The following is a 23,186-nucleotide window of genomic DNA, read 5'->3' on the forward strand; positions in this document are numbered from 1 at the left end:
TGTAGGAGGTGACATCTGAATTGTGCTTTGAAGGAAATGAGTTGTACATGACATTTGACAGAGAAGGAAACTGAGGCAAAAGAAAGGGACTTTTCAAAGGTCACTCATCTAGTAAATGAACATCAGAGGTAGGATCAGAACCCAGCTCCTTTGACCTTAGAGCCAGGGCTGCCTCCCTGATGGGTCTGAATTGGAATGAGTGCTGAGAAATGGGCATTAGAGATGGCAGGTAAGGCCATGCAGCTAACATGAGGAATGAGCAGTTTCAGTAGTGTGTTGGCAGTGGAGGCCTGAATGCAGAGACTGGGAAGACACCAAATTTAGATGATTCTTCCTGGCTAAGAGAGAGAGGACAGCAGCAGCAGGAGGGGGTGGCCTGGACATTTTTTGGGTCAGTGGATAAGGAGAGAGCAAGGGTGAGGGAAAGGAGGTAATCTGGAGAAAATGAGAGGAAGGGAAGAAAGAATAGAAGTGAAGAGGCTGACCTTGGCATGAAGAAGAACCAGCTTTTCCTCAGAGACAGGAGCAGAAGAGGAGAGAATATATGTGGGAGGGGAGGGTAGAGATGAGGAGAGGTTTGGAGAGGTGGACTAGAGGAAAAGAGACAGCATTTTATGAATGGCTTCTGTTTGCTCAGTGAAGAAGGAAGCTCAGTCTTCTGCTGGTGGGGCGGTAGGAGGGAAAGGGGTGGAATCAGAAGTTTGAAATAGTTACTGTGAAGAGTGAGGTCAAGAGAGTCAGTTAGGAAAGAATAAAAGGGCCACTGTGCAGCAATGAGGGCCCAGTTGAGATCGGGCAACATACCTTTGTGGTGAACCCAGTTGACACAGTTGCACAACTTTCTCCAGATGTGTTCTGCTTATGAATTGGAGCAAAAACTTCTCAAGGGGGCAGAGAATGAACAGGAGACTTAGTGTTGTGGTTTATCAAAGTGTGACTGGCAATAGGACAAAGGTTAGGGTTATGCAAGGGACTCCATGATAAAGGATAGTGCATAGTGGAATTGGTCAACCAGAGGGTCAAGACTTACAGAAGTGAGAGCAGAGAAAGAGTGATGGACTGGGAGGAACCAAAGGGCCAGAGGACATGGTGAGGATCAGAACAGGTTCAGGAAGAATTCTGGATCATGGAGGTAGAATTATGATGAGTAATCGAGAGTAGCTGTCATTACGTGTGCCTGGGGTAGAGCAATGATGGAAACCCTGGGAGATTTAGAGGATTGTTGAACTGCAAGGAAACATGGAGGTGAACATAAAGTCCCAAATTTGAGGGAAGCAGGAAGATGCTGAGCCAGGTCCAGAGCAGCTTGAGAAAGGTGAGAAAATTACCAGCAAGCCAATTGATTACTGGCACAAGGATTATACCAAGTGATAAAGATGGATGGAATGAACCTCCAAAGGAGGCTACCAGGGGATGGTGGTAGTGGGACAATCCAGAAGTGAGGGTGAGGATCAAGGAGGAGGCTTACTCCTCTTTCTAGCCCAGCATTTCAGAAGGGCATGAGAAAAAGCACGGTCCCTCCCATACTGGAAGGCCTTCTGGAGAGAACCAGGTTACCATTTGCATGAGATGAAAAGAGCACAGAGCAACATGATGCAGAATAAAGGTGGGAGGTGGGGTGGGGGAGGGGCAGGGTCTTAACAGTAAAGTGGAAGTTCCAGAGGATGGGATGGAATGGAAGTGGAGAGCAGAGGAGGATATGGAAGAGTGGCACTAAGGTGGGACATAGGGATGATCATAAAGGGATAGAGAAGTGAGGTAGAAGGAGTCAACTTGGAGAGGGAGATCTCTAGTAGAATACTCCAGGGTTCTATCATTATTCCTATACTGTTGACATTTTTTATCAGTGACCTGAATGGCTAGGTCAAATCTAATAAGATAAAATTTTATAAAGATAAATATAACATCTATATTTAGATTAAAAATCAACTTTACAAGTGTGGGGAAGCATGACTAGTAGTTTATGTGGAAAAGAAAATGAATGTTCTCTTGGGGTACACTGAGGGGAGAGGATGGAACAGGAATGAAAGCATTTGGAATGAGAGAGTTGAAAAGCCCTCAACACTCTGCCCTGGGCAGACCACATGTGGGATATTGTGTTCAATTTGGAGCTCAGCAGTTTGAGATGGACATCAGTAAATGTCCAGAGAGGGGTGACCAGGATGATTTATGGCCCCAAGGTCAGGCCAGAGGTATGATTGGTTAAAGGATTTGTCTATTTAGGTAACTGGAAAAGAGAAGATATGAGGGAATCCTGAGAGTTGTGTTCAAACACTTGAATAGCTGTCACATGGCAGAGGGATTAGACTTGTTCTTCTTGGATCTAGGATAGAACAAAAAACGAGAGTCCTGGCTGCACAGAGGCAGGTATGGATGGGCCTGGGGAGAGGATGAGGATTCCTAACAGCCAGACTTGGACCACAGTGGAATCAGCTTCCTGGGGAGGGCATGTATCCTTAAAGTAAAGACTGGATGACCATTTGCCAAGAAGGCTGTAGAAGGATTTCTGAGGAATTCAGAGAAGTATAGACAGACTCATTGGAACAAATGCAGAATGAAATAGATTTCAAGACCTAGAGCTGCAGTGGATCAACTTGTCCAACCTCTTCATTTTTACAGAGAGGAAAGTGAGGCTCAGGAAGGGGAAGGGACTTGTCCAAGGTCACATGGGATCAGACCTAGAGCTGGGAGGGGCCTCAGAGAACACAAAGTCCAGCTTCCTCATTTTGCACTTAGAGAAACTGCACATAAGACAAGTAGCTGGAGCAGAGTACTCTTGGAGGGAAGGAAGGTGGAAGATGAGAAAGGAAAGAAGGGGCCAAGATATAAAAGGCTTTAAAAGCTCAAAGATTTAGAACTGGTTCTAGAGGTTGGTACTAGGGAGCCATGAGAGCTCCTTGAGCAGGAGGGTGGCATGGTCAGACCTTGGCAACTGAGTGGACAATGGTGGGTGGGAGTGGGGAAAGCCATGAAGCATGAGAGCAATCCAGATATGAGGTTAAAGGTCATGAACTTGGATCGTGTTGTGGTTGTGTAAGACATGCTGGAAATGTGAAGGGAGAAATGGATTGGATATGCTTGGGGAGTGAGAGTGAGGAATCAAGACTGCAGGCCCGAGGAACTATGATATTTGAAGGAGAGAACTATCTTTGTACTGGAAAAATATAACTTTGGTAACCATTCAGATAATTTAAACATTAAAAAGAGATTGAGGAAACCTTTCTTTGTAGCTGCATGCAAGAGAAATTGTCTTTTCAAAGTCACTGAAGAGCTTCGTTGCCAGGAAGTCTGCTTATCCCAGCTTTCTTGTCTGACCTGCTCTTGAAATTGGAATGTTATTCAGTTGTGCAAAAGTGAATTTTAATAGATGGATTCCATTAAGACTTCAGAGGCAGCTAGGTGGCAGTGCATTGGGTAGAGTGTTGGACCTAAAGTCAGGAAGATTCATCTTCATGAGTTCAAATATGGCCTCAGACGCTTACTTAGCTATGTGACCCTGGACAAGTCACTTAGCTATGTGACCCTGGACAAGTCACTTAACCCTATTTGCCTCCCTTTCCTCATCTGTAAAATGGACTGGAGAAGGGAATGGCAAACTACTCCAGAAGTTTTGCCAAGAAGACTCCAAATGGGGTCATGAAGAATTGGACATGACTGAAATGACTAAACAATAACAACATTAAAGTTTATTACTGTGGGTCAGGGTGGTTTGTGTGATGTTCTAAGTTTGCAGACCTGTTGAATAAATCAGGATAATATAGATTTAAAAGTAATACATGTATCTTAGGAAGATGTGTGAGGAAAGCCGGGAATTAGGGTTGGGTCAAAGAAGTGTCAGGTGGAGAGAATTTGGTTGAAGAGCAGTGCAAGTGGAAATAGTGACATAGTTGTCATCATATTGTGTATTATAGACTACCAGAACAGAAAGAGAAAACAGGTGAAGACCTTGGGAAGCAGATTACATGCACATCAGAGAGATGCAATAGCTCAGTATTAGGAGACATCTAGACAACATCTACGAGATACCTACTGGAGCAGTCTAATTATCTGGACATCTGTTGACACAACTAAAGATTATTTTGTTCTTCAAATGGTGAAAGAATCAAAGTGAGGAACTGCTTTTCTGGACATTCATTCTTGCCAACAATGAGGCACTGGTTTCTGGGGTAAAAATGATGAGAACCTTGTTGAGGGAAGAGGAGGTAACCACTGCATTTTAGCATTTGATATAGAGAAGGAAAAGAAAGCCAGGCACAGGACTCCTTTAATTTTAGGAGAGCAAATTTCAGAAGGTTCAGAGAAATAATTAGTAGGATCTCTTGGTCTGAAATTCTTCAGGGGAAGTCATCTCAGAAGGCACTGGAAACCCTCAATAATGAACTTCTGAAGACATGAAAAGAAATAATTCTACCAAGAAGGTAAAGGGGGAGGTGTCTACAGAGACTGATGTGGACATACACAAAGCTCATCACAGGGTCCAAGATCTTGAGCTGCAAGGGCCCTTAGGAAGCCATCAAATCTAACTCCTTCATTTTACAGGGAGGGAAACTAAGGCCTGGGCAGGAGAAGTGGTTTGCCCAGGGCCACACAGCTAGTAAGTGTCCGAAGCTGGATTGGATTTCAAGTCATTCTAACCCCAGGCCTTAAGACTGTATCTACTCTGCCACCTATTTTGTTGTTGTTGTTGTTGTTGTTGTTGTTTAGTTGTTTTTCAGTTGTGTCTGACTCTCTGTGGCCCCACTGGTCACAGAAATACTGAAGTGGTTTTGCCATTTTCTTCTCCAACTCATTTTTACAGGTGAGGAAACTGAGGCAAATAGGGTGAAATGACTTGCCCAGGGCCACACAGCTTAATAAGTGTCTGAGGCCAGATTTGAACTTATGAAGATGAGTCTTCCTGACTGTAGGCCTAGTGCTCTATCCAGTGCAGCGCCACCTAGTGGCCCCTCTGCCACCTACTTAGCCAATTTCAGTTTTAAGGAGCTTGTATTCAATAAGATAAATGTGATGGCAGATAATAGAAGATGAATAAGAAAACGGGAAAATCCTGAAGGAATAGTGTCAGGAATGTGGAAACTCTAAATAAGCAGAGTCCTAAAGTGAAAAAAGAAAAATCTTAAATAAAAATCATAGATCTGCGAGGTCCAAATGGATATAGATCATCTTACTGAATTATCAAGTTGGAAGGAACCATATCTAAAGGCCTAGGAAAAATAAATGGGTTTTCTGAGGACTTCTTTGTTTTGCTTCTAAAAAAATGGAATTTCTACGTGAAGTTTTTTTCATTCTCTCACCTTTCTCCATCTCCTCCCAGTTTTCAGGTCTTTATTGATGCAAAAAGTAAAGGTCTGTGTTACTGTTACCATATTTTGAAAAGAATTCTAATTGTTAGTGTTCATTCTGATGCACTCCCATGTAGCCTTTTAGCCAACTGGAGAGCCCCGAGTTGGGTGGATGGATGGGGGAAAACAGTTGGGTGTTTGGAGGAGGGCAGCTGTTGGTTGTTTATTTGTGCTTTCACAGTACTTCAAAATATTTGTTAGTAGGTCTTCAGAAGTTCCTCATTGTTTATAAATACAAAATGTTCAGTAGCTTATAACATTATTAATGGCCTATGAAATCTCCTTTTTGTTTTTTATTGCCGTCCACTGATACCTCATCTTGGTATGGAAACAACTCTGAGTTCTTGAAAGGTCTGTCATGCTCTGATGGGCCCTATCAAGATGGGAAGGCTTTAAGTATAGGCCCAATGTCAGACTGCTTATGGGTTGACCACATCTGGAGAGGCTTCTCCCCATGTTGAGTACAGGGCGATGCAGTTCTCAAAGATGATTCATAGGAGAGAATGTGACATGGTAGAGAGAGAGCTGACCTGGGAGTCAAGAAGACCCAGGTTCAAGTCCAGTCACTGGTGCATACTGGCTGTGCCACCCTAGGCGAGGCACTCAACCTCCTCAGATAATTATCTAAAATTATTAGGGAGGTTTTTGTGCACACCCTAAAAAAGATTTTGAAATGTCTGCTAAGTCATAAAAAGCACGTGATGGATAGAATTGAAGAATTTTGAAGCATGGATATTCAGGAATGTAGTATTTCATGTAAGATTTGAACTGGGGAGAAAGCCCTAGATTCATTTGCTTTACATGTGGGTGACCAGAATTATTTATTTGCAACTTAATGGAGTTAAAAGATAAGCCCTTGGTTTGGGATTTTGATTTTTTATCTCCTCCATAGTTCTGGCAATGGAGGTAGGGGTGATTTGTATATTTGAGCTTCACAGGCCTATTAAAGGGGAAAGATGAAAGTCAGTCAGATAAAAGAGTTGAGTCAAACCAGAGACAGTAAAGCCAACTTTCTTCCTTGAGAGTATGTGTACACACACACACACACACACACACACACACACACACACACTCGTATACATATATACTCACATACATACAACATTCACACACTCACATACACATACTCTCACACAGTATACACACACATGCTCACACAAACTATGCACACATATACTCACGTACACACACACACACACACACACACGCACATGCCTCCACTCTGGAGATGGCAGTAACTGGGGTCAGTAATGTAATGTCAAGTCCCTTGGACCCAGCCATGGGGAAGCATTAGCAGAACCTACTAGCCCTGGAGATGGCAGCCATGAAGAGAAGAATACATGGGGGAGAGAGCCTGAGAGGTGGAAGCAGCAGGGGCAGAAGTGCAATGGCAAGATTTCCTGACCCATAGCCTTCTTAGAAATGTCAAGAGTTGGGGAACCCAGCCTCATTCCAGAGAGAACTGAAAGGGGGCCAGTAAGGGACTGAGGCACAGTGTTGCTCAGACCGCAGATCCAGTGGGAAGGGCATTGCCTCACTAGTAGCCCTAAAGGGCAGATTCCTTCCAGGGAGACCCAGACCTTCTAGATGGAACTGTTCAATTGGAGTTCTGTAGAGCTCCCTTAGGGAGTTGAAAAGTTTACTAAGAGGTGAGGGATTGACTTTCTAGTAACCCCAAGTCTGTTTCTTTTCAGGGGGATTGTGAATCTGGAGGACTTCACTCTGGGAGGGCAGGAATAAAGAACTGTTTTTGATTAGTAGGCTCTTGGGAGTCCTCTCAGTGGGTGAAATAATGCTGTCTGAAACATTGTTAGACAGGTCCTCCAAAGAAACTGAAGGATCCCCTCTACCAACATCTGTAGAGACCTTAGCATCTTATGTTCTCTAAATTTTGTAAAAGGTAAAACTGAGCCCAAAAGAGTGATATTTGTTTTGGGCCCCAAGTTCCATGTGTATAAGACAGTGCTTGGCACCCAGTAAGCCCTTAATAAATGCTTTCATGTGCATTGATTGTTAGTGAGACGTTACTCACACCAGTGCCAGTTGTTTTATATAAACAGAAGCTTGCTCATTTCCCTTTGTTGAGTTTAAGAAGCTTCTCTTATATGGTATGTGTTTATAGAAAGGTTTGGGGTAGATGCACCACACACTGGACCCTAGGTGAATGACATTTTCAGTTCCCAAACCCATCATTCTGGCTCTCCCAGAAAGAAATCCCAAGCTCTGGAGAGAGGACTAAAGGAAAAGCGACTCCTGAAAGAAGGCAAGAGTGCACACTGTAGACTCCTGCTATTTAACTTTGCTATTTATTTATTTGAAAAAGAATGTGTTAATGAAACTGCCCATTTCTTTCAGGTGGGTGTACATGGCATTAGAATAGAGTTCATCAACGAAAAAGGATCAAAACGCACGGCCACCTACCTACCAGAGGTCGCAAAGGAGCAAGGTTATTGTCGCATACTTTATTTCATATGATCTAGTGAAGAATTTAAAGAGATATATAAATATAAAATGCAATATTTGACCTTGCACTGATGTCTGATGATGAATTGATATGAAATTATAAGGAATGGCTCTTATCTCTTAATGCCACTTCATTTTTTTATATTAAATAAGTGAATTGCACTACATGACACAAAAGTTGTATCGGTATGCTAAGAAACCCTTAATGAAAAATGTAAAAAATAATTAAACTTGCATTATGAAACCTACTATTTTGGGAGAAGTTGCTGATCATGGAAATTCCATTTTCTTTGGGATTTGGGTTGTTTTTTTACGTGCAAAACTTTGAGTGATTAAAAAAGACTTTGGATGTATATTTTTTGTGTCTGTGTATGTGTGTATGTATACATCTATAAATCAATATATATATATTTATATAAAAACACACACACACACACACATACACACATACACCGTTCCACCAGATGGTTCCTGAAACATCCAAATTAATTTATTTGGAGCAAACCATAATACCAAAATGTTGCCTTTCTGATTCTAACTCTATTAAGAATATTGACTTTCCATTATTTCAGGTCATTGAGAATATGTAGACAGTTTGCATAGGAGTATAGAAGCAAGAGGAAGAATGTTTTATACCCTTGATTAGTTGCTCTTTATCAACAAAAAGTTTGTGCAGGCCTTTGTGAAGAAGTATTGCACTATATAATTCTAACTTCTGTAAAGCAGCTACCTAAGCTTGTTAGCTTGCTAACATTTCTCTTTCACAAACATAATTCCTAAATTCTGGTTCTATACTGGCCACATTTACTTTGGCTGTTGGGGTTTTGCAAGTTAAGAAAATTTACTAAAGTTATTAAGACTTTTTTTTTTGATCACCAAATAAAATGCTTTTCCCTTCTTCGTTTTGTAAAGAAAACATTGAGAACATTAAGCCAGAAAACCTTAAAAACAGCTAGCTATAAGAGTGACTGTTCCAGGTGCTTCCCAGCATGCACAGTTTTTGTTACTGGAGAGCAGCCCTCAGCATACACTGGGGAGTTTGTTAAGAGAGACAGCTCAGATGAGCCTCCAACTTTACAAGTCAAATATAAGAACTAGGAGAAAGGCCACAAAAAAACCCTTAGCTATTTGGTTTGAGTTATAGCCTGTATTTTCCCCCCATCTAGCTTGCACTAAACCCAAGTGTGAAGACCCAATTTAATTCTCACTGCTCCCCCCACAAGCACTAGCTGCAGCTTTGCCAAGGGCCCTCACAGATACTAGAAGAGCCCAGGGCTGAGCCAGATGCCCTTGTGGTTGTTGTTACAATGACCGAGAGGCTCCTCCGTCTTTTGCATGCTCCTCACCACATCCTGTCCCCTTGCTACAGCCTGTGGGCATCCCTGCTCCACAGTGCTTAGGGAAGTGGATCACACTACAAAGGCCTGTGAGCCTTCCCATGCCTCGGAGGCCAGAATAGCTGGGGACAAAGAAGGGGAACTCTTCTGACCTACCATGGCTTGGGCTCTATTTCCTCCTTCTAGACCTTAGAGCAACTGCTGAGATGAAATCGTGAAGTTCAGTATCAGGAGTGGAGAAGTTAGGGCAAGGACTGCCTCATCCCCTAGATTGTGTGAGGAGTGCTCAGCCTCACAGTTGAGTGTGGGGCTACCTTGCCCTGCAGTAAGTTAGGAATGGGGAGAGTGAGCTGCTGAAAGAGAATAAGCCAACTTTCCTAGTTGGATGTCATCCTCCCATACCAAAAGTCTCACTTCTCGTGTTTATTTACTGCTCTGAATTACCCTGTTTTCCTGGCTCAGCTTTCTTTTACTGACCATTGTGCCTTAGATTTGAGTATGCCATGATCTTATGTAGTTTAGGAAAAGCACAGATTTTTCCCAAATTTGATCAATTTTTAAAAATACAGTGTTCTTAGATCATTGTTTTTCAGTGTAAAAGAGAAAGTGCTATACATTTGTTTTACCTTTCAAAGAGATCCTTTTTAGGATGCAGTCTAAATTTGGACCAATATAACACTCTTTGGGACCAATAAAAAGACTCCCCACTTTTGCATAATCTGTCTTTGACCCTCCATGAGTCTAGGTGTTGCTAAATTAACTTTTTTGTATACAAGATTCTCCCCTTCCTACCCCATTTCTAAATAAGGAGGGAGGAGAGGAAACTACTCTGAGTTTACCATAGACTCTTGTGTGCCCAGTTCTGCCTTTTCATGTGAGACTGGCATCTGTCATGACAACTGTGATTGGTCTGTGATGAGCTGAGGTTAAGGAGTGTGGGGGCACTTTCATTTCTTCAGGATGACATCCCCTGTAGCTCTTGGGCATTTCTTTAGGTATGAGGTGGTTGAAAGGAGTATTTGTACATGTATTTGACTCATTATCTGGTTCATTTCAACAGGATGGGACCACATTCAGACCATAGATTCCTTATTGAGAAAAGGAGGCTACAAAGCTACAATTACAAATGAATTCAGGAAAAGCATCAAACTGACCAGGTACCTGCCTAAGGGCCTTGAACTCTGGGGTTCAGGGCTTGAGATCTGAGGCTTGGGGCAGCCCACCAGACCCAGGACACCCTGGTCTTCTTACTTTTACTGCAGGGCAGAAGACAGAGTTAGGGAGGTCAAAAAGCAGAAGGATTTGTAGAAAGCCACTCAGAGGGAGGGTGATGCTCTAGAACATCTCAGGAATGGGAAGGAACCTGGGAAGAGTCAGGAAAGCAGCAGGAAGCCCTGATCTTTGAGGAAAGATCGCCAGTTCCTTGTTCTCCCTGTCTTTGAACTGTTGGTCAAGGCAAGCAGGCCCATATGCTTTCATTGAGGCTGACACTTGTTAAGGGAAAAAATTGTATTCTTCCATTTGTTTTCTACTTTTTCTTCTCCTACCTTATCTCACTGTGGGCTAGGCATATACCTCTAGGATAAATAAATATGTAATCCCTGCCCTTGAGGAGTTTATGCTCTTTTCTACTGCAATTGAGTTCCCAGGAAGGTCACAGAGATATGTTGTTCCCATCAAAAGTCAACAGAAGTCAAGAGAGAAGAACAGCTGTGAGTTCAGTCACTGTTAATATGAGAGGGAGCACCAGTTGGAGTGTTGTCTTCTCCCTGTGCAGATGTAAGATATAGTCAGGTTTTTTAAGTTTAGTTTTTTAGTCATGGGTATGAATTCCTTCAAAAATCAGTTTTAATACCACTCAAAGCCATTTCCTTTAAGTTAGGTCAGATCCAGCCAAGGCGAGGAATTTTGAAGTAAATTATCCATTCTGCTCTGTTTTTCCAAAAGAAATAAAAAAAAAACAAAAAAACCCCTGAATCCAGAGTTCTAAATAGCCCAAAACAAAATGTTGTTAGAAATAATCGATTTTAATATTAAATATTATACTTCTTTATATAATACGTCTTTAAGATGTTTCTTTTAAAAGGCAACTGACCTCAGAGTCACGAAGACCCACTTCTGAAAAAGATAAATCGTGTGATTGTGAGAAAGTCACATCGCCTCTCAGTTGCCCCTAGGCAACTCAGTAGAAGATATAGAGGAATTGTCTTTCTTTAGCAGTAGAGAGAGTTCACGCAAACACCCACACTCGAGGAGGAAAAAAAGTAAAACACGAAAAAGTTTGGGAAGAGAATTCACTGCACCTTTTTCATGAGCTTCTTGAGGGCAGGGATGGCCTATTACTTCCATTTTTATTCCTAGAGGTTAGCACAATACCTGAGGATACATAGTGGGTACTTAATAAAGATTGATTGGTTGATCTTGCAATAAAGGACAATTTGGGAGAGTGAGAGAGTAGAAAGAACATGAGGTTGATCGGTAGTTTAAGTTCATCTCAGTACAGACCAACTGTATGACCTTCTGGTGTCAAGTCCCACCCGTTCTCTAACTCTATCTCTATTTACCTATGTGTAAAATTGAGGCTAACTGAGCAGTCACCACTAGTCCTTCTGGTCCTGTGTTTCTAGAGCTGTGTATCAGATGCTTCTTTGGGTAAATCTTTTCACTCTTTTTCCTCCAGGTACCGCAGTGAGAAGATGACCATGAGCTACTCGGAGTATGTTGCCCACCGTCAGCATCATCACTTCCAGAATGGCATTGGGCACCCTCTGCCACCTTACAACCATTACTCCTGACACTGAGCCACATGACCAGTCCCTGGACCTCTCTGCAGACCTCTTTCCAGGAGACCCTCCCCCTTCTTGGTCTAGCTATCTCTATTACTGTACCATTTTATGATGATAGTTTCCGTTGCCATAGTGAGACTTCTCCTTAATTGGTTAAACTCATTATGGTAACGGGTGGGAAAAAGATTCATTTCTTAAGTTCATCCCATAATTATTTTTATTCTTTTAGGTCATGGACTTTTTTTTGCAGCATATATAATCTTTTTTTCTTTTTCTATAATATTATATCAAATTTTACTTCATTATATCAAAGCTTTTTTTTGTTTTTTACTGTGGATGGAAGGAAGCATTTAAAGTTTTGTGATTCTTTTACATATATAATATATATACACACATATACATATACATATTCATATATGTGTGTTGTATATTCATACACACACACACATACATACATACATACATACATACATACATACTTATAGTAGCTGAATTTGTTTGGCTAGGGAACAATGCATATCAGATTCAGGTATTTACATTTTACCCTGAATTCTGCCTTCAGGGTTGACTTTCTTATGAAGACTTAGTCTGTATAAGTCTTCCCCCCCCCCCCAGAGTGATATTTTTCGTATAGTTAAAATGTATATGAATTTCAGAGAGCTAATATCTAAAACAGAAGTCCCGATTAAGGTTTGTCGCAGAGATCTTTTATGCCTGTGTGCCAGTTATAAATAGGAAAAATGTCCTAATTGTGTCACTGAGTCAATTAACAAACAAAACCATCATCTGTAAATAAGAAAAAACTACCTTTCAAATATGTTATAGGAATCACTTTGAAGAGCATTGAATCTTAGGAAGAGAGCAGATATAGATTTTAGTGCCTTTGACTGGGAAAGTGGAATCATAGGATGGGCCAATTAGGAAAAGGCAATTTCGAGAAATCACTTGTAGCACTATATGGTTTCTCTAGATGAATCCATGTACTAGACAATTTCCTTACTTTTAGATTTTTTAAAAACTCTGAGGTCCCTTTTGGTTTTTGTTGGTTTTAAAGCAAATGGCCAAAAAGTGACACTCTGCTGATGTCTTTTCACTTAAATGTGTTAGTTTCAGGTTGCATTAAATCATGATTGGGCAAAGCTGAGATAAATGGTAAAGATTATCAAGTTAGTTATGCCATGGCTTTGGCTCCTTCTCTCTGTTCCAGAGATGGTGCTGGAGTTTTAGAATTACTAGGAAATAGCTTGAATCTCTTGCTGCACTACACACTCGGAAGAGGAACATAATTACTATGTTGATAAGATTTTAATTTTTAAAGCTGTAGTAACAGAAATGGAATTTAGTTAAGGCACGTGTAGAAGACCCCCAATTACGGGGGGAGGCCAGTCTTCCCTTAATGTACATAAAGAAAACCTCTTCATGCTTTTGGGAGGTAAATACATTGCCAGGAAAGTGACAAACCCTAGGAAACAAAAGAATTTTCTTCATTTAGACTAAGTAGAGATGAATGTTTTTCAAGCAAGAAACCAATATGTAAATTATGAATATAGGTATAAAACAAAATATATATTCTAAAGACATAGGAAATGGAATTGAATATCCAATCATTATAAGCCATCCATTTGTTCTAAGCGGTGGCATACTACTAGCCCAGAATGGGAATTATGTCTCTATTTTCTAAGGTAATTGGCAAAATTGTTGCTGCTCACCACTGTGGCCAAGCACCTCTGGTGTCTTTGAGGCTTGATGGTGGTTCTCAGAAGGTTATCAGTTTTCCTTCATCCACAGCATCCATTGTCTAGATAGTAATTTCAGTTATGATGCCTTAATTCAGAAGCCAACTGGGGGCCGGAAAGGGACTCTCAGTCGCCAAGTCTATAGACTTATTAAGCTTAGAGATTTGCCAGGCAAGCATTAGCTATTGGGTTTTAGCAGCAACTTTGGTAGTGTCGTCTTGTTTCTACTTGGAAGCATTTCAAAACAGCATTGCCTTTCAGTGGAAACTTTTTTTATGCCCTTATAGGGAAACTGAGCACAAGCTGAATGATGATGTCTGCTGCAAAAAAAGAAAAAAAAAAAGAAAAAAAAGAAAAAGAAAAAAAAGACCAATATTGTTGTGAAACCCATGTTGTCCATCATCTCAATACAGCCTGCTCCTCCTTTTGGGATGAGCTTATTGTTAGAAGTTTTTTAAGAAAAGATCTATTCTATGTGTGTGTATTTAAGGTGCTAATCAACCTGGAACAGGTCACGTGACTGGTCATGCGGACTCTAAAATCATATCAGATTTTTTAAAATCCTTCATATATGCAGATGTTATACAGAATTTCTTACCAGTGTAATAATAATATACTGATGATGTAACCATCCTGCCGGCTTCAAAGGACGAGGTCAGCAATACTCCATGGCCTGGAGGAAAAGGATAATTTCTCTCCTTTTAGATACAGTAAAATGCACAATGAATTTTTGTCTCTTAGTAGCTTTTGGCTTAAAGATTCTAGCAGAAAGGTCGTTATCCAGACTGTATGGTGTACTTTAACCAAATCAATGCTGGGCCCAGTTCACCTTTCCCAATATCTTACGAACTTTGTATATTGAATTAACTTTGGACACATAGAAATGTAGCATGTATTTTAAAACTCAGAGATTTTGATTCACTGAGTTGTGTTCTAACCAGTGGTAGGTTTTATTTGTTTGGAAACACAAACTTGTATTGCACTTGTGATCACCCAGACATGGGGTCATTTTAATTCTCTTTAAACAGCCCAGAAATAATACTTGAACTCCATTTAAGTAGCACAAAGTTTACACGGCCCCTTTTAAATGTTAATTAGATTAGTTTCATTTTTACGTACAGAAATGCAACTGTGTAGTGTTTTTTCCCCTTGGAAAAAAAATTTTACTTGGATATTTCTCAAAAGGCTTCCATATCTGGAAGGGTTTCCTTGTTCTTCAATCAGACTGACCAGGTCTCAGTCTTTAACTGAAAAGCTCTTTTCTAGTCCTCCTCCAAGTGGCCTTCTGACTGCACCAGCGTGTGCTGCTCCCCTCCCCTGTCTGCCCCGACCCCCTCCATGAGGCCAAGTGCAGCTTGGGAGGGGGCCCCAAGTCTTCCTCCCCTACCCGACCCCCTCCAAAGCACTCATGATTGTCCCAGAAACACATCCAGCCTCTTTTCCCAGAACACCAGAAGTTTGTTATAGTAGTCTCTTCTTGTCTTCAAATATGCAGGCTTTTGAAGCTGTCATCCAGAATAGGTTACATCTCTCGTGTGTTAGATCAAACCAAAGACACCTCCAGCCATGCCCAAATGCTGCTCCCACAGCCCGCCTTCCAGTCCTTACAAAAACCTTGCAGGATTCAGCATGTTAACTTTTTTATTTTTGTACAGTTTCTAACTGATTTTTTCTAGTGATGTTAATTGAATTAAGTTTATTTGAGGAGTGTGAGCACATCCTCCAATTAAATAAACTGGTGACTTTCCTTTCATTAAAAAAAAAAAAGAAACCTATTGTGTGCCTCTCAGATTTAAGGGTTTCTGATTACATTATTCTCAAGACCAGCAATGATTCTTTATATACAAAGATGTGTTTTCCATGTTTTTTATCGCTATTTCAAAAGAGAAAAAAAACCTCTTACTTTGCTCTGGACCCGCTAAACTGCGCTGGTACATGAACGCACTGAGAAAACGCTTTTGTAACAACCTATGACTGTTTTTGTATATCAAAGCTGATTCTTTTTGAAATATTTGGATCTAGTTTCTATCTAAGTTATTTTTGTGTTTTGTATGTTAGGAAAAAAAATATTTCTTTGACTCGGTCACCAGCATAATGAATTCTCGGTAATGCAATGGTGAGACCTTCAGAGCGAGGGCTGCCTGGAGTAGCCTCTGCTTTCCTTTCTTAGTAACTTGATTATGAATTACATTATTATTACAATAATTAATCCCCTTTCCATTTTAACTAGATCCTCCTTCCTTCCACATTTAATTGCTCTTAGTGTGAAGAAACTGTTGAAATGGGCATGTTAACATAAGTATGGCTTTTAAAAGGTTAAAATGTGCAAAAAAGACAAAAAATATAGGTTATCCGTGGGTCTGTGAGATGGCTGTGGAAAGATATTGTAGTAGTTTTAACACTATTGTTATTACCTTTTAAATCATTTACCCAATAAAATATAAAAAATGAGTCACCATTGGTGGTCATCCAGTCCATTTCTCTGCTTTTCTACTTTGTCTTGGGAATGCTCATGGGGATGTTCGGTCTGCTGAGAAGGTAGATATGGTATGTTACTAGATGTGACAACATATGCTGAATGGGCTGAAGAATCCAGGTGGAAATGAGACATCCGGCTAACACGTGGTTGCATCTCTGCCACTGAACTGTGGCTGAGAGAGGTACATGGCTGGGTGCTTTATGGACCAAGACAGCCCTCCTAGTCCCCAAATCAGGGAGGGAATGGAACCTCTCCAGAAGTTTAGGCGGGTTCATCCCAAATCAGTGATTACTGCAAGTACTTTCACCTTGTAGGCCTGCTGGTGGTGTGTCCCTGCCATTCATTGCACCCAAGGCATAGCCTTTTCCTCTACCATCAAGAGCTTTTCCATTTCTATGGATGTACAAAACCAAAGTATTGAAACTCCACAAGGATTGGGCCACTTCTTAGACTATAGGGCCACCTAGAGGTCAGAGACACACAGTTTCCTTGGATTAACTTTTTCCCAGGTTACTCCAGTACATCCACCACTCTAGAGCAGGGGTTCTTAGCCTGTTTTTGTATCCTGGGAGCCCTTTGGCAATCTGGTGAAAACTTTGGCCCCCTTCTCAGAATCGTGGCTTCAAATAATTAAGGCAAATACTACATTTTAGTTACAGGTTAGTGAAAATTAAAATGATGTTTTTTCCCCACCTGAGTTCACAGGTTCCTTTGAATCTATCCTTGGACCTCAGGTTCGAGATCTTGAACCCCTATCCCCGACCTTGTACTGCTCGAAAACTGGCAAGTGATGAGTGAATTCATTGTACCGCTGGGCAGGGTAAAGAAAGGCCCCATTTAACTCAGTAAACTCCAGCTGTATGATAAATTTAAAGATGGAAAAGCCCTAAAACCAAGGGATGAAGAAAGCAAAATCAGGTAAGCCTTAAGTGTGGACAGCAGAGGTCATAAACATAGTCCCCTTAGATTGAATTTTTCACTGTTGTCGTTCTGTTCTGCTGAAGGAATTTTCAGGACAAGATAGATACACCTTGATTGCATTTCAATTTAATAGTTCAATATAATTCAGAGTAACAGAGTAAGAAAAATATTTGTGGTGAATGTCACAAATGAAAACTTGACAGGTAAAATCACGAGGCAGTGTTCAAATTACAAAGGCAATTCCCAGTCTGCAATGGATAAGCTGTCAAAGGACAGAAGCAGAATTTTCTAAGGAACAAATTTATTAGTCGTTTGAATCTTCCCTGGTCAAAGAGATGCAAAGCAAAACAACATAAAGGTCCCACTTCATACCTGTCCAAATTAACAAAAAAAAATCATTTAAAGCAATAAAACTGATGGGATTGAAGAGAATGAGGAGCCACCCATTCCATCACCCAGATTCCCAACCACAGAGTCATTCTTGATTTGTCACTCTCCTCTCCCCCTTCATCTCCCTTCATGCCCCATCATGCTGAGTCTACACCTCCAATCTCCTTTCTGCTCATATGGCTACTGCCATGGTTCAGATCCTTACTACATCTCACCTGGCTAATGACAGTAGCCTCCAATTGGTCATCCTTCATGCCTCAGGTCACTCCCTTCTCCATTCCATTCTCTGCCTAACTGCCTAAGTGATTCCTAAAGCACAGCCCCTGTTCTTTCTTCTGAGATACAATATAAACACCTATGATCTTTATCTCCCAATCTGACTCCAACTTTCCTCTCAGGCTTTATTGCACATCCTTCTTCACACACTCTCATTCCAGTTGAACTGATCTCTTTGGTCTTCCCCATACATGACACTCTCCCTCCCATCTCTGTCCCTTTGCTTCTCTGGTGCCTCTTCATCTATACCTTAGAATCCCTAACTACCTTCCAAGCTCAGCTCAAATGCCACTTCCCATATCAAAAGCCCATCTTCATTTTCTCAACTGCTAGTGTCCCTCCCCAACTTTTCAAAAATAGCCATATCTATTTTGCATGGCCATTTCTGTGTACATATCTACCCTTTTCCCCAGTAGAATGATCCAAGGTCTAGAGCTGAAAGGGACCCAGAGTTCTACCCTCTTATTTTATAGAGAAGGATACTGAGGCGTGGGGAGGGGAAGGGACTTGTCCAAGGTCACTCATAGGATCCTAAATCTAGAGTTGTAAGGAACCAGAGAAGTCCGCTATTCCAACCCCCTCAGTTTATAGAGAAGGAAATTGAGGCCCAGGGAGGGGAAGGGACTTGTGTAAGGCCACAGGTAGTAGGTAGCAGAGGTGGCATTTGAACCCAGGTCCTCAGTCTCCAAGAGCTAGTGCTCTTGTGTACCACACTGCCTCCCCCTCCTTGGCAGTAAGGATTGTTTCACTTTTGTCTTCATACCTCAAGCACCTAACCCAGTGCCTGGGATGAATCATTGCTGGTGGAACTGCAAACTCATAAAATCTTTTTGGAAAGCAATCTAGTAGTGTGCAACAAAAGTTACAAAAGCAATCATTCCCTTTCACCTTATGATGATTTAATGTCTTTCAACCTTATCAGTCCATTGCTGAGAAAATACCTTTATAATGTATCATTTCTAAAGGGATTGGGCTAAAGATTTCATAGCAGTAACATATGTAATGGAAAAAAAAAAAAACCAAAACTTAACCTAAGCTTGTCCAACAATGGGGGAGTGAATGTACAAATAAGTTGTACATTAAGATAAGGTGTAATGACTATATAACTATTAGAAGACAAGTAATATTGACAAGTATGAGGATAGGCAGCATGGAATAATGGATGGAGGCCAGTTGGCATTAAATGAGAAGACTTGGATTAAAGTCCTCGACACTTACTGACTCCGAATCTGGACAAGTCTACAGACAAATACTCCAAGCAATTTTCTAGGACTGTCTAAGAGCTGTCACTGATTAAGACAGGGAGTTTCTTCAGGAGACATTCCCTACACCAAAGAAAAATACAGGTCTGGACCAAAAAAAAGGGGGGGAGAATTTGGAAAGACATGGATGAAAAAGAACAACAAACAATGAGTGGAACAGAGCATACCCTGATTGTAAAGCTATTAAAAAGTGAATAAAATTGCACAAATAATCATGATGGAGACTTAGGGGAGTCAGAAAAGTTATGACATGTTATGGGTTGAATTTCATTGAACCGTAAGTGATTGCAATGACAATAATACAAGAAAAAATTAAAGGCATTGGCAAAGGAGAGACAAAATTATCCCTGTTGGTAGACATCATGATTGGCAGCTGTGTCAATCTGGGGATTAATAACAATGGATGGGTTGGAGAAGGGGAAGACTTGAGGCAAGGAGACCAATTAGGAAAGTATAGTCCAGGTGAAAATCAATGAGAGCCTGATCTAAGTTAGAGACTGTGTCCTTGCAGAGAAGGGGATTGAGGGAAAGGGAGGATTCCAACATTGGGAGCCTGGATGACTGCAGACATGGTGATAACATCAACAAAAACAGGGAGTTTGAAGGTGGGGTGGGTTTGAGGAGGAAATAAAGAGTTCTGTTTTTGGACATGTTGCATTCTAGATCTCCCCAGGTGCTCTATCTGGTGCTCTATCCACTGCAGCACCACCTAGCTGCCCCTTCCTTCTAGTCTTAAGGAGTTGCCTTAAGATTTCTCCACTTGTTCAGGCTCACACTGCTTCTATCAGAGGGAAGACTTAGGCCCTTAGGCCCTCCTATCTCTACCTACAAGGTCCAGCTACCTCAACAAGAAGGTTAACGAAGAGAAAGATATTTGGGTTCCAAAAGTCAAGTACGGAAATACAGGGCAAGGGAAGTATTTCACATCACTCGTGTGATGTGGCAGCAAAGAAGAAGGCAAACTCAAACTTAGATCGCATTAAGAGAAGTATAGTGTCCCAAACAAAGGAGATGATAGGCCTGCTATGGTCTAGGCTTGTCTGATCACATCTCACATACTTTGTTTGGCTCTAGGGGCCACATTTTAGGTGGGACATTGGAGTAAGTGCCTCCAGAGAAAGGTAACCAGAATAGTGACACAACAAGGGGCTGTGCTGGACAAGGATTGGTTGATGGAAATGTAGACATTTTACTTAGAAGAGGGGGATAGGAGGAGGGAGGAGTCATTTCCCTAGAAGTGACTTTGTATGTAATTCTGTGTGTATTATTTTCTCCTGTCTCCAACCCTCCATAAGATGGAGGTTCCTTAGGGGAAATGAACTCATTCTAAAAAAAAAAACAACTTTGTATCCCCTGTGCCTAGCACACAGCAGGTACTTAATAAATGCTTGTTGAGTCAATGAGTGACATGACAACTATAAATATTTTAAGGATTGTCACAAGGAAGGGGAATTAACCTTGTTCTGAATGACCCTAGTAGTCAGAACTGGAAGCAATATATAGAAGGGAGAGGAAAGGGAATAAGCATTTCTATAGAGCCTACTGTGTGACAGGCATGCTGCTAAGTACTTTTTTTTTTTTCACAAATATCAATCCAATTGGTAATTTGATAAAGTGGCAGAGGGGCAGATTTCAACTTAACGTATGGAAAACGTCCCACCAATTAGAGGTAAAGGGACTTGCCGAAGATCTCACAGGCCTTAAGAGCCAGAATTGCAACTTGGGTACCATGATTCTAAGTTCTAAGTACTCTGAAAGGGAATGTGATGTCTCAGCAGGTAGCAGGTTTCCTGCCACAAAGGACTTCTAAATGGAAAGCTGATGAGGAGAAGCTGGTCTGAAAACTCTCAATCCACAAACATTTATTAAACGCCAGTTGTATACCAGGCACTGTGCTAGGTGCCCAAGACACAGACAAAAATGAAACAGCACCTGTCCTCAAAGAGCTTCCATTCTATTGGGGGAGACATGAACACATATAAGCATGTGTAATGCAAATAGAAAGTGAGGGTAGAGCAAAAGGTGGTGGGCAGCTAGATGGCACAATGGATAGAGCACCAGGCTTGGTGTCTGGAAGACCTTATGTCAAATCTGGCCTCAGACACTTATCAGCTGTGTAACCCTGGGCAAGTCACTTCACCCTGTTTGCCTCAGTTTCCTCATCTGTAAAATGAACTGGAGAAGGAAATGGCAGACCACTCCAGGATCTTTGCCAAGAAAACCCCAAATGGGGTCACAAAAAGTAGCACATGACTGAAAAACGACTCAACAGCATTCTTTGCAGCCATCCTCCATACCTATCCCTGACTCAGACTTGAGCGTGATATTGCTCTCCAGTCACCTTTCTACTGAAGCCTCAACTTCCAACTGGGCACTCCAGAGCCCATCCTGGGGCCCTCTACTCCTGATTGCTGAGAGTTTTCTAGATCTAGCTGGACTGAGACCTAGCATGCTGCTGTCTTCATGCCATGTGAACCTTCTCCCCCTGCACCAAATCAACTCACATTGCTGGTGTGCTGGTCAATGTTCTCTGGCTCCGCTCTCTGGCCCAGCTTGGCTGTTTCTGGTCCACAGCTCCCCTATGTGGGGCGTCTTGCCACTGGCAAGCTCCTTCCCTGAGGACGGGCACTGTCTTGTTTTTTTGCATTTGTATACAAGAGCTTAGTCACCTCTGGCATATCATAAGTTCTTCAATGCTTTTTTCCTTCTTTCCTCCCTCCCTCCCTTCCTTCCCTCCCTCCTTCCTTTCTGTCCCTCCCTCCCTCTTTTCCCTCCATCCCTTCCTCCCTCCCTCCATCCCTTGCTCCCTCCCTCTTTCTCTTCCTCCATCCCTTCCTCCCTCCCTCCGTCCCTTCCTTCCTTCCTCCCTTCCATAGCATCTTTCTAATACACTGGTCTGACCAGGTCACTTAACTGCTCAGAGATTTCTGATAGCTCCCCACCATCTCCCAAATAAAACTATACAGCAGAAAATGGCTAATACAGAAATGTGTTTTGTATAGCTTCACATGTATGGCCACTATCATATTTCTTGCCTTCTCAAGGGGTAGGAAAGGGGAATTTGACATTCCAAATTTTAAAAAATTAATATTAAAATTTATTTTACATGTAATTGGGAAATATTTAACAAAATGAATTTAAAATAAAAAAATAAACTATGCAGCAGAGCATGAACATCCTCTCCAATCTGGGCCTGCTTACCTCTTAACTAGTATATTATTTAATGCAGCTTCCCTTCCCATGTTCTAAGCTAAGGTCGACTTTCCCACCCTTGTGTCTTTGCTCAGTCCATCGCCAATCTTTCAAAACCTTTCCTACTGTTCAAAGTCCAATTCAGGGTCACCTCTTTCGTGAAGCCTCTGCTACATAAGGGAGGAAGAAAACAAGTATTTCTGAAGCACCTACTAGGTGCCAAGCACTTTACAAATGGTATTTCACTGGATCCTCACAACAGCCTTGGGAGGTAGATGCTACCATTATCACCCTCATTTACAGATGAGGAAAATGAGGTGAAGCTAAGTGACTTAGCCAGAGTCTGAGGTAGGATTTGAATTCAAGCCAATAACAAACCACTCTAGTATCTTTGCCAAGGAAACCCCAAATGGGGTCAATGAAGAGTCAGACTTGACCGAGCAACAAAACTTCGGATTCCAATGTCCAGCGTTTTGTGCACTATGGTGCCACCTGGTGGTCCATGTAAAGCAAAGCGTGCGCTCTCTCCCTCAGAACTTGCAGTTTCTTCTGCTTCCCTTACACTTTCATCATATTCTTACTTGTGTCCTAATTTGTTTGTCCACATCTCACCCTCCCTACGAGAACAAACTCTCTGAATGCAGGGCCTGTCTCTGATTTCAAATTTTCATCAGCACCCCCAAACTTCCCTCAGTAGGGGTTTAGCCAATCCATCGTGCTAGGAAGGAGGATGGAGTAGGACCTTGAGTACCTCCAAAGTGCCTGCAGTCTATTGTGAAACTGAATTGAAACAAGCAGAATTCCTTATGCTTTGTCCTTTGCTGCTGCTGATTCCAATTGCAAGTTTACCCACTCAGGGCATTAAAGATTCTCAGCATCTCTGGGCACTAGTTACTGCAACAAAGCTCAATGCCAGCTGAGAGTCAGGTTTTGGTCATCAGGGTTGCTCCCCTCTGCCTGACCCATGACCTGAATATGAGGTCCACACCAATGGAGTCACTG

At 41.6% G+C, this 23,186-nt stretch overlaps 1 protein-coding gene across 1 annotated transcript in view; it reads left to right on the top strand.

The window, feature by feature from the left end:
- AMMECR1 (AMMECR nuclear protein 1) overlaps positions 1-16,122 on the top strand; it is a 151,077-nt gene extending 134,955 nt beyond the window's left edge. Inside the window, exons 4-6 of the mRNA XM_072626426.1 lie at positions 7,698-7,788; positions 10,203-10,299; positions 11,823-16,122. Of these exons, the coding sequence (XP_072482527.1) occupies positions 7,698-7,788; positions 10,203-10,299; positions 11,823-11,937 (303 nt within the window). The 3' untranslated portion in view covers positions 11,938-16,122. The remainder of the gene's footprint in view (positions 1-7,697; positions 7,789-10,202; positions 10,300-11,822) is intronic.
- The last annotated feature ends 7,064 nt before the right edge of the window (positions 16,123-23,186 follow it).

Source organism: Notamacropus eugenii, chromosome X, assembly GCF_028372415.1.
Source record: "Notamacropus eugenii isolate mMacEug1 chromosome X, mMacEug1.pri_v2, whole genome shotgun sequence".
Lineage (NCBI taxonomy): Eukaryota > Metazoa > Chordata > Mammalia > Diprotodontia > Macropodidae > Notamacropus > Notamacropus eugenii.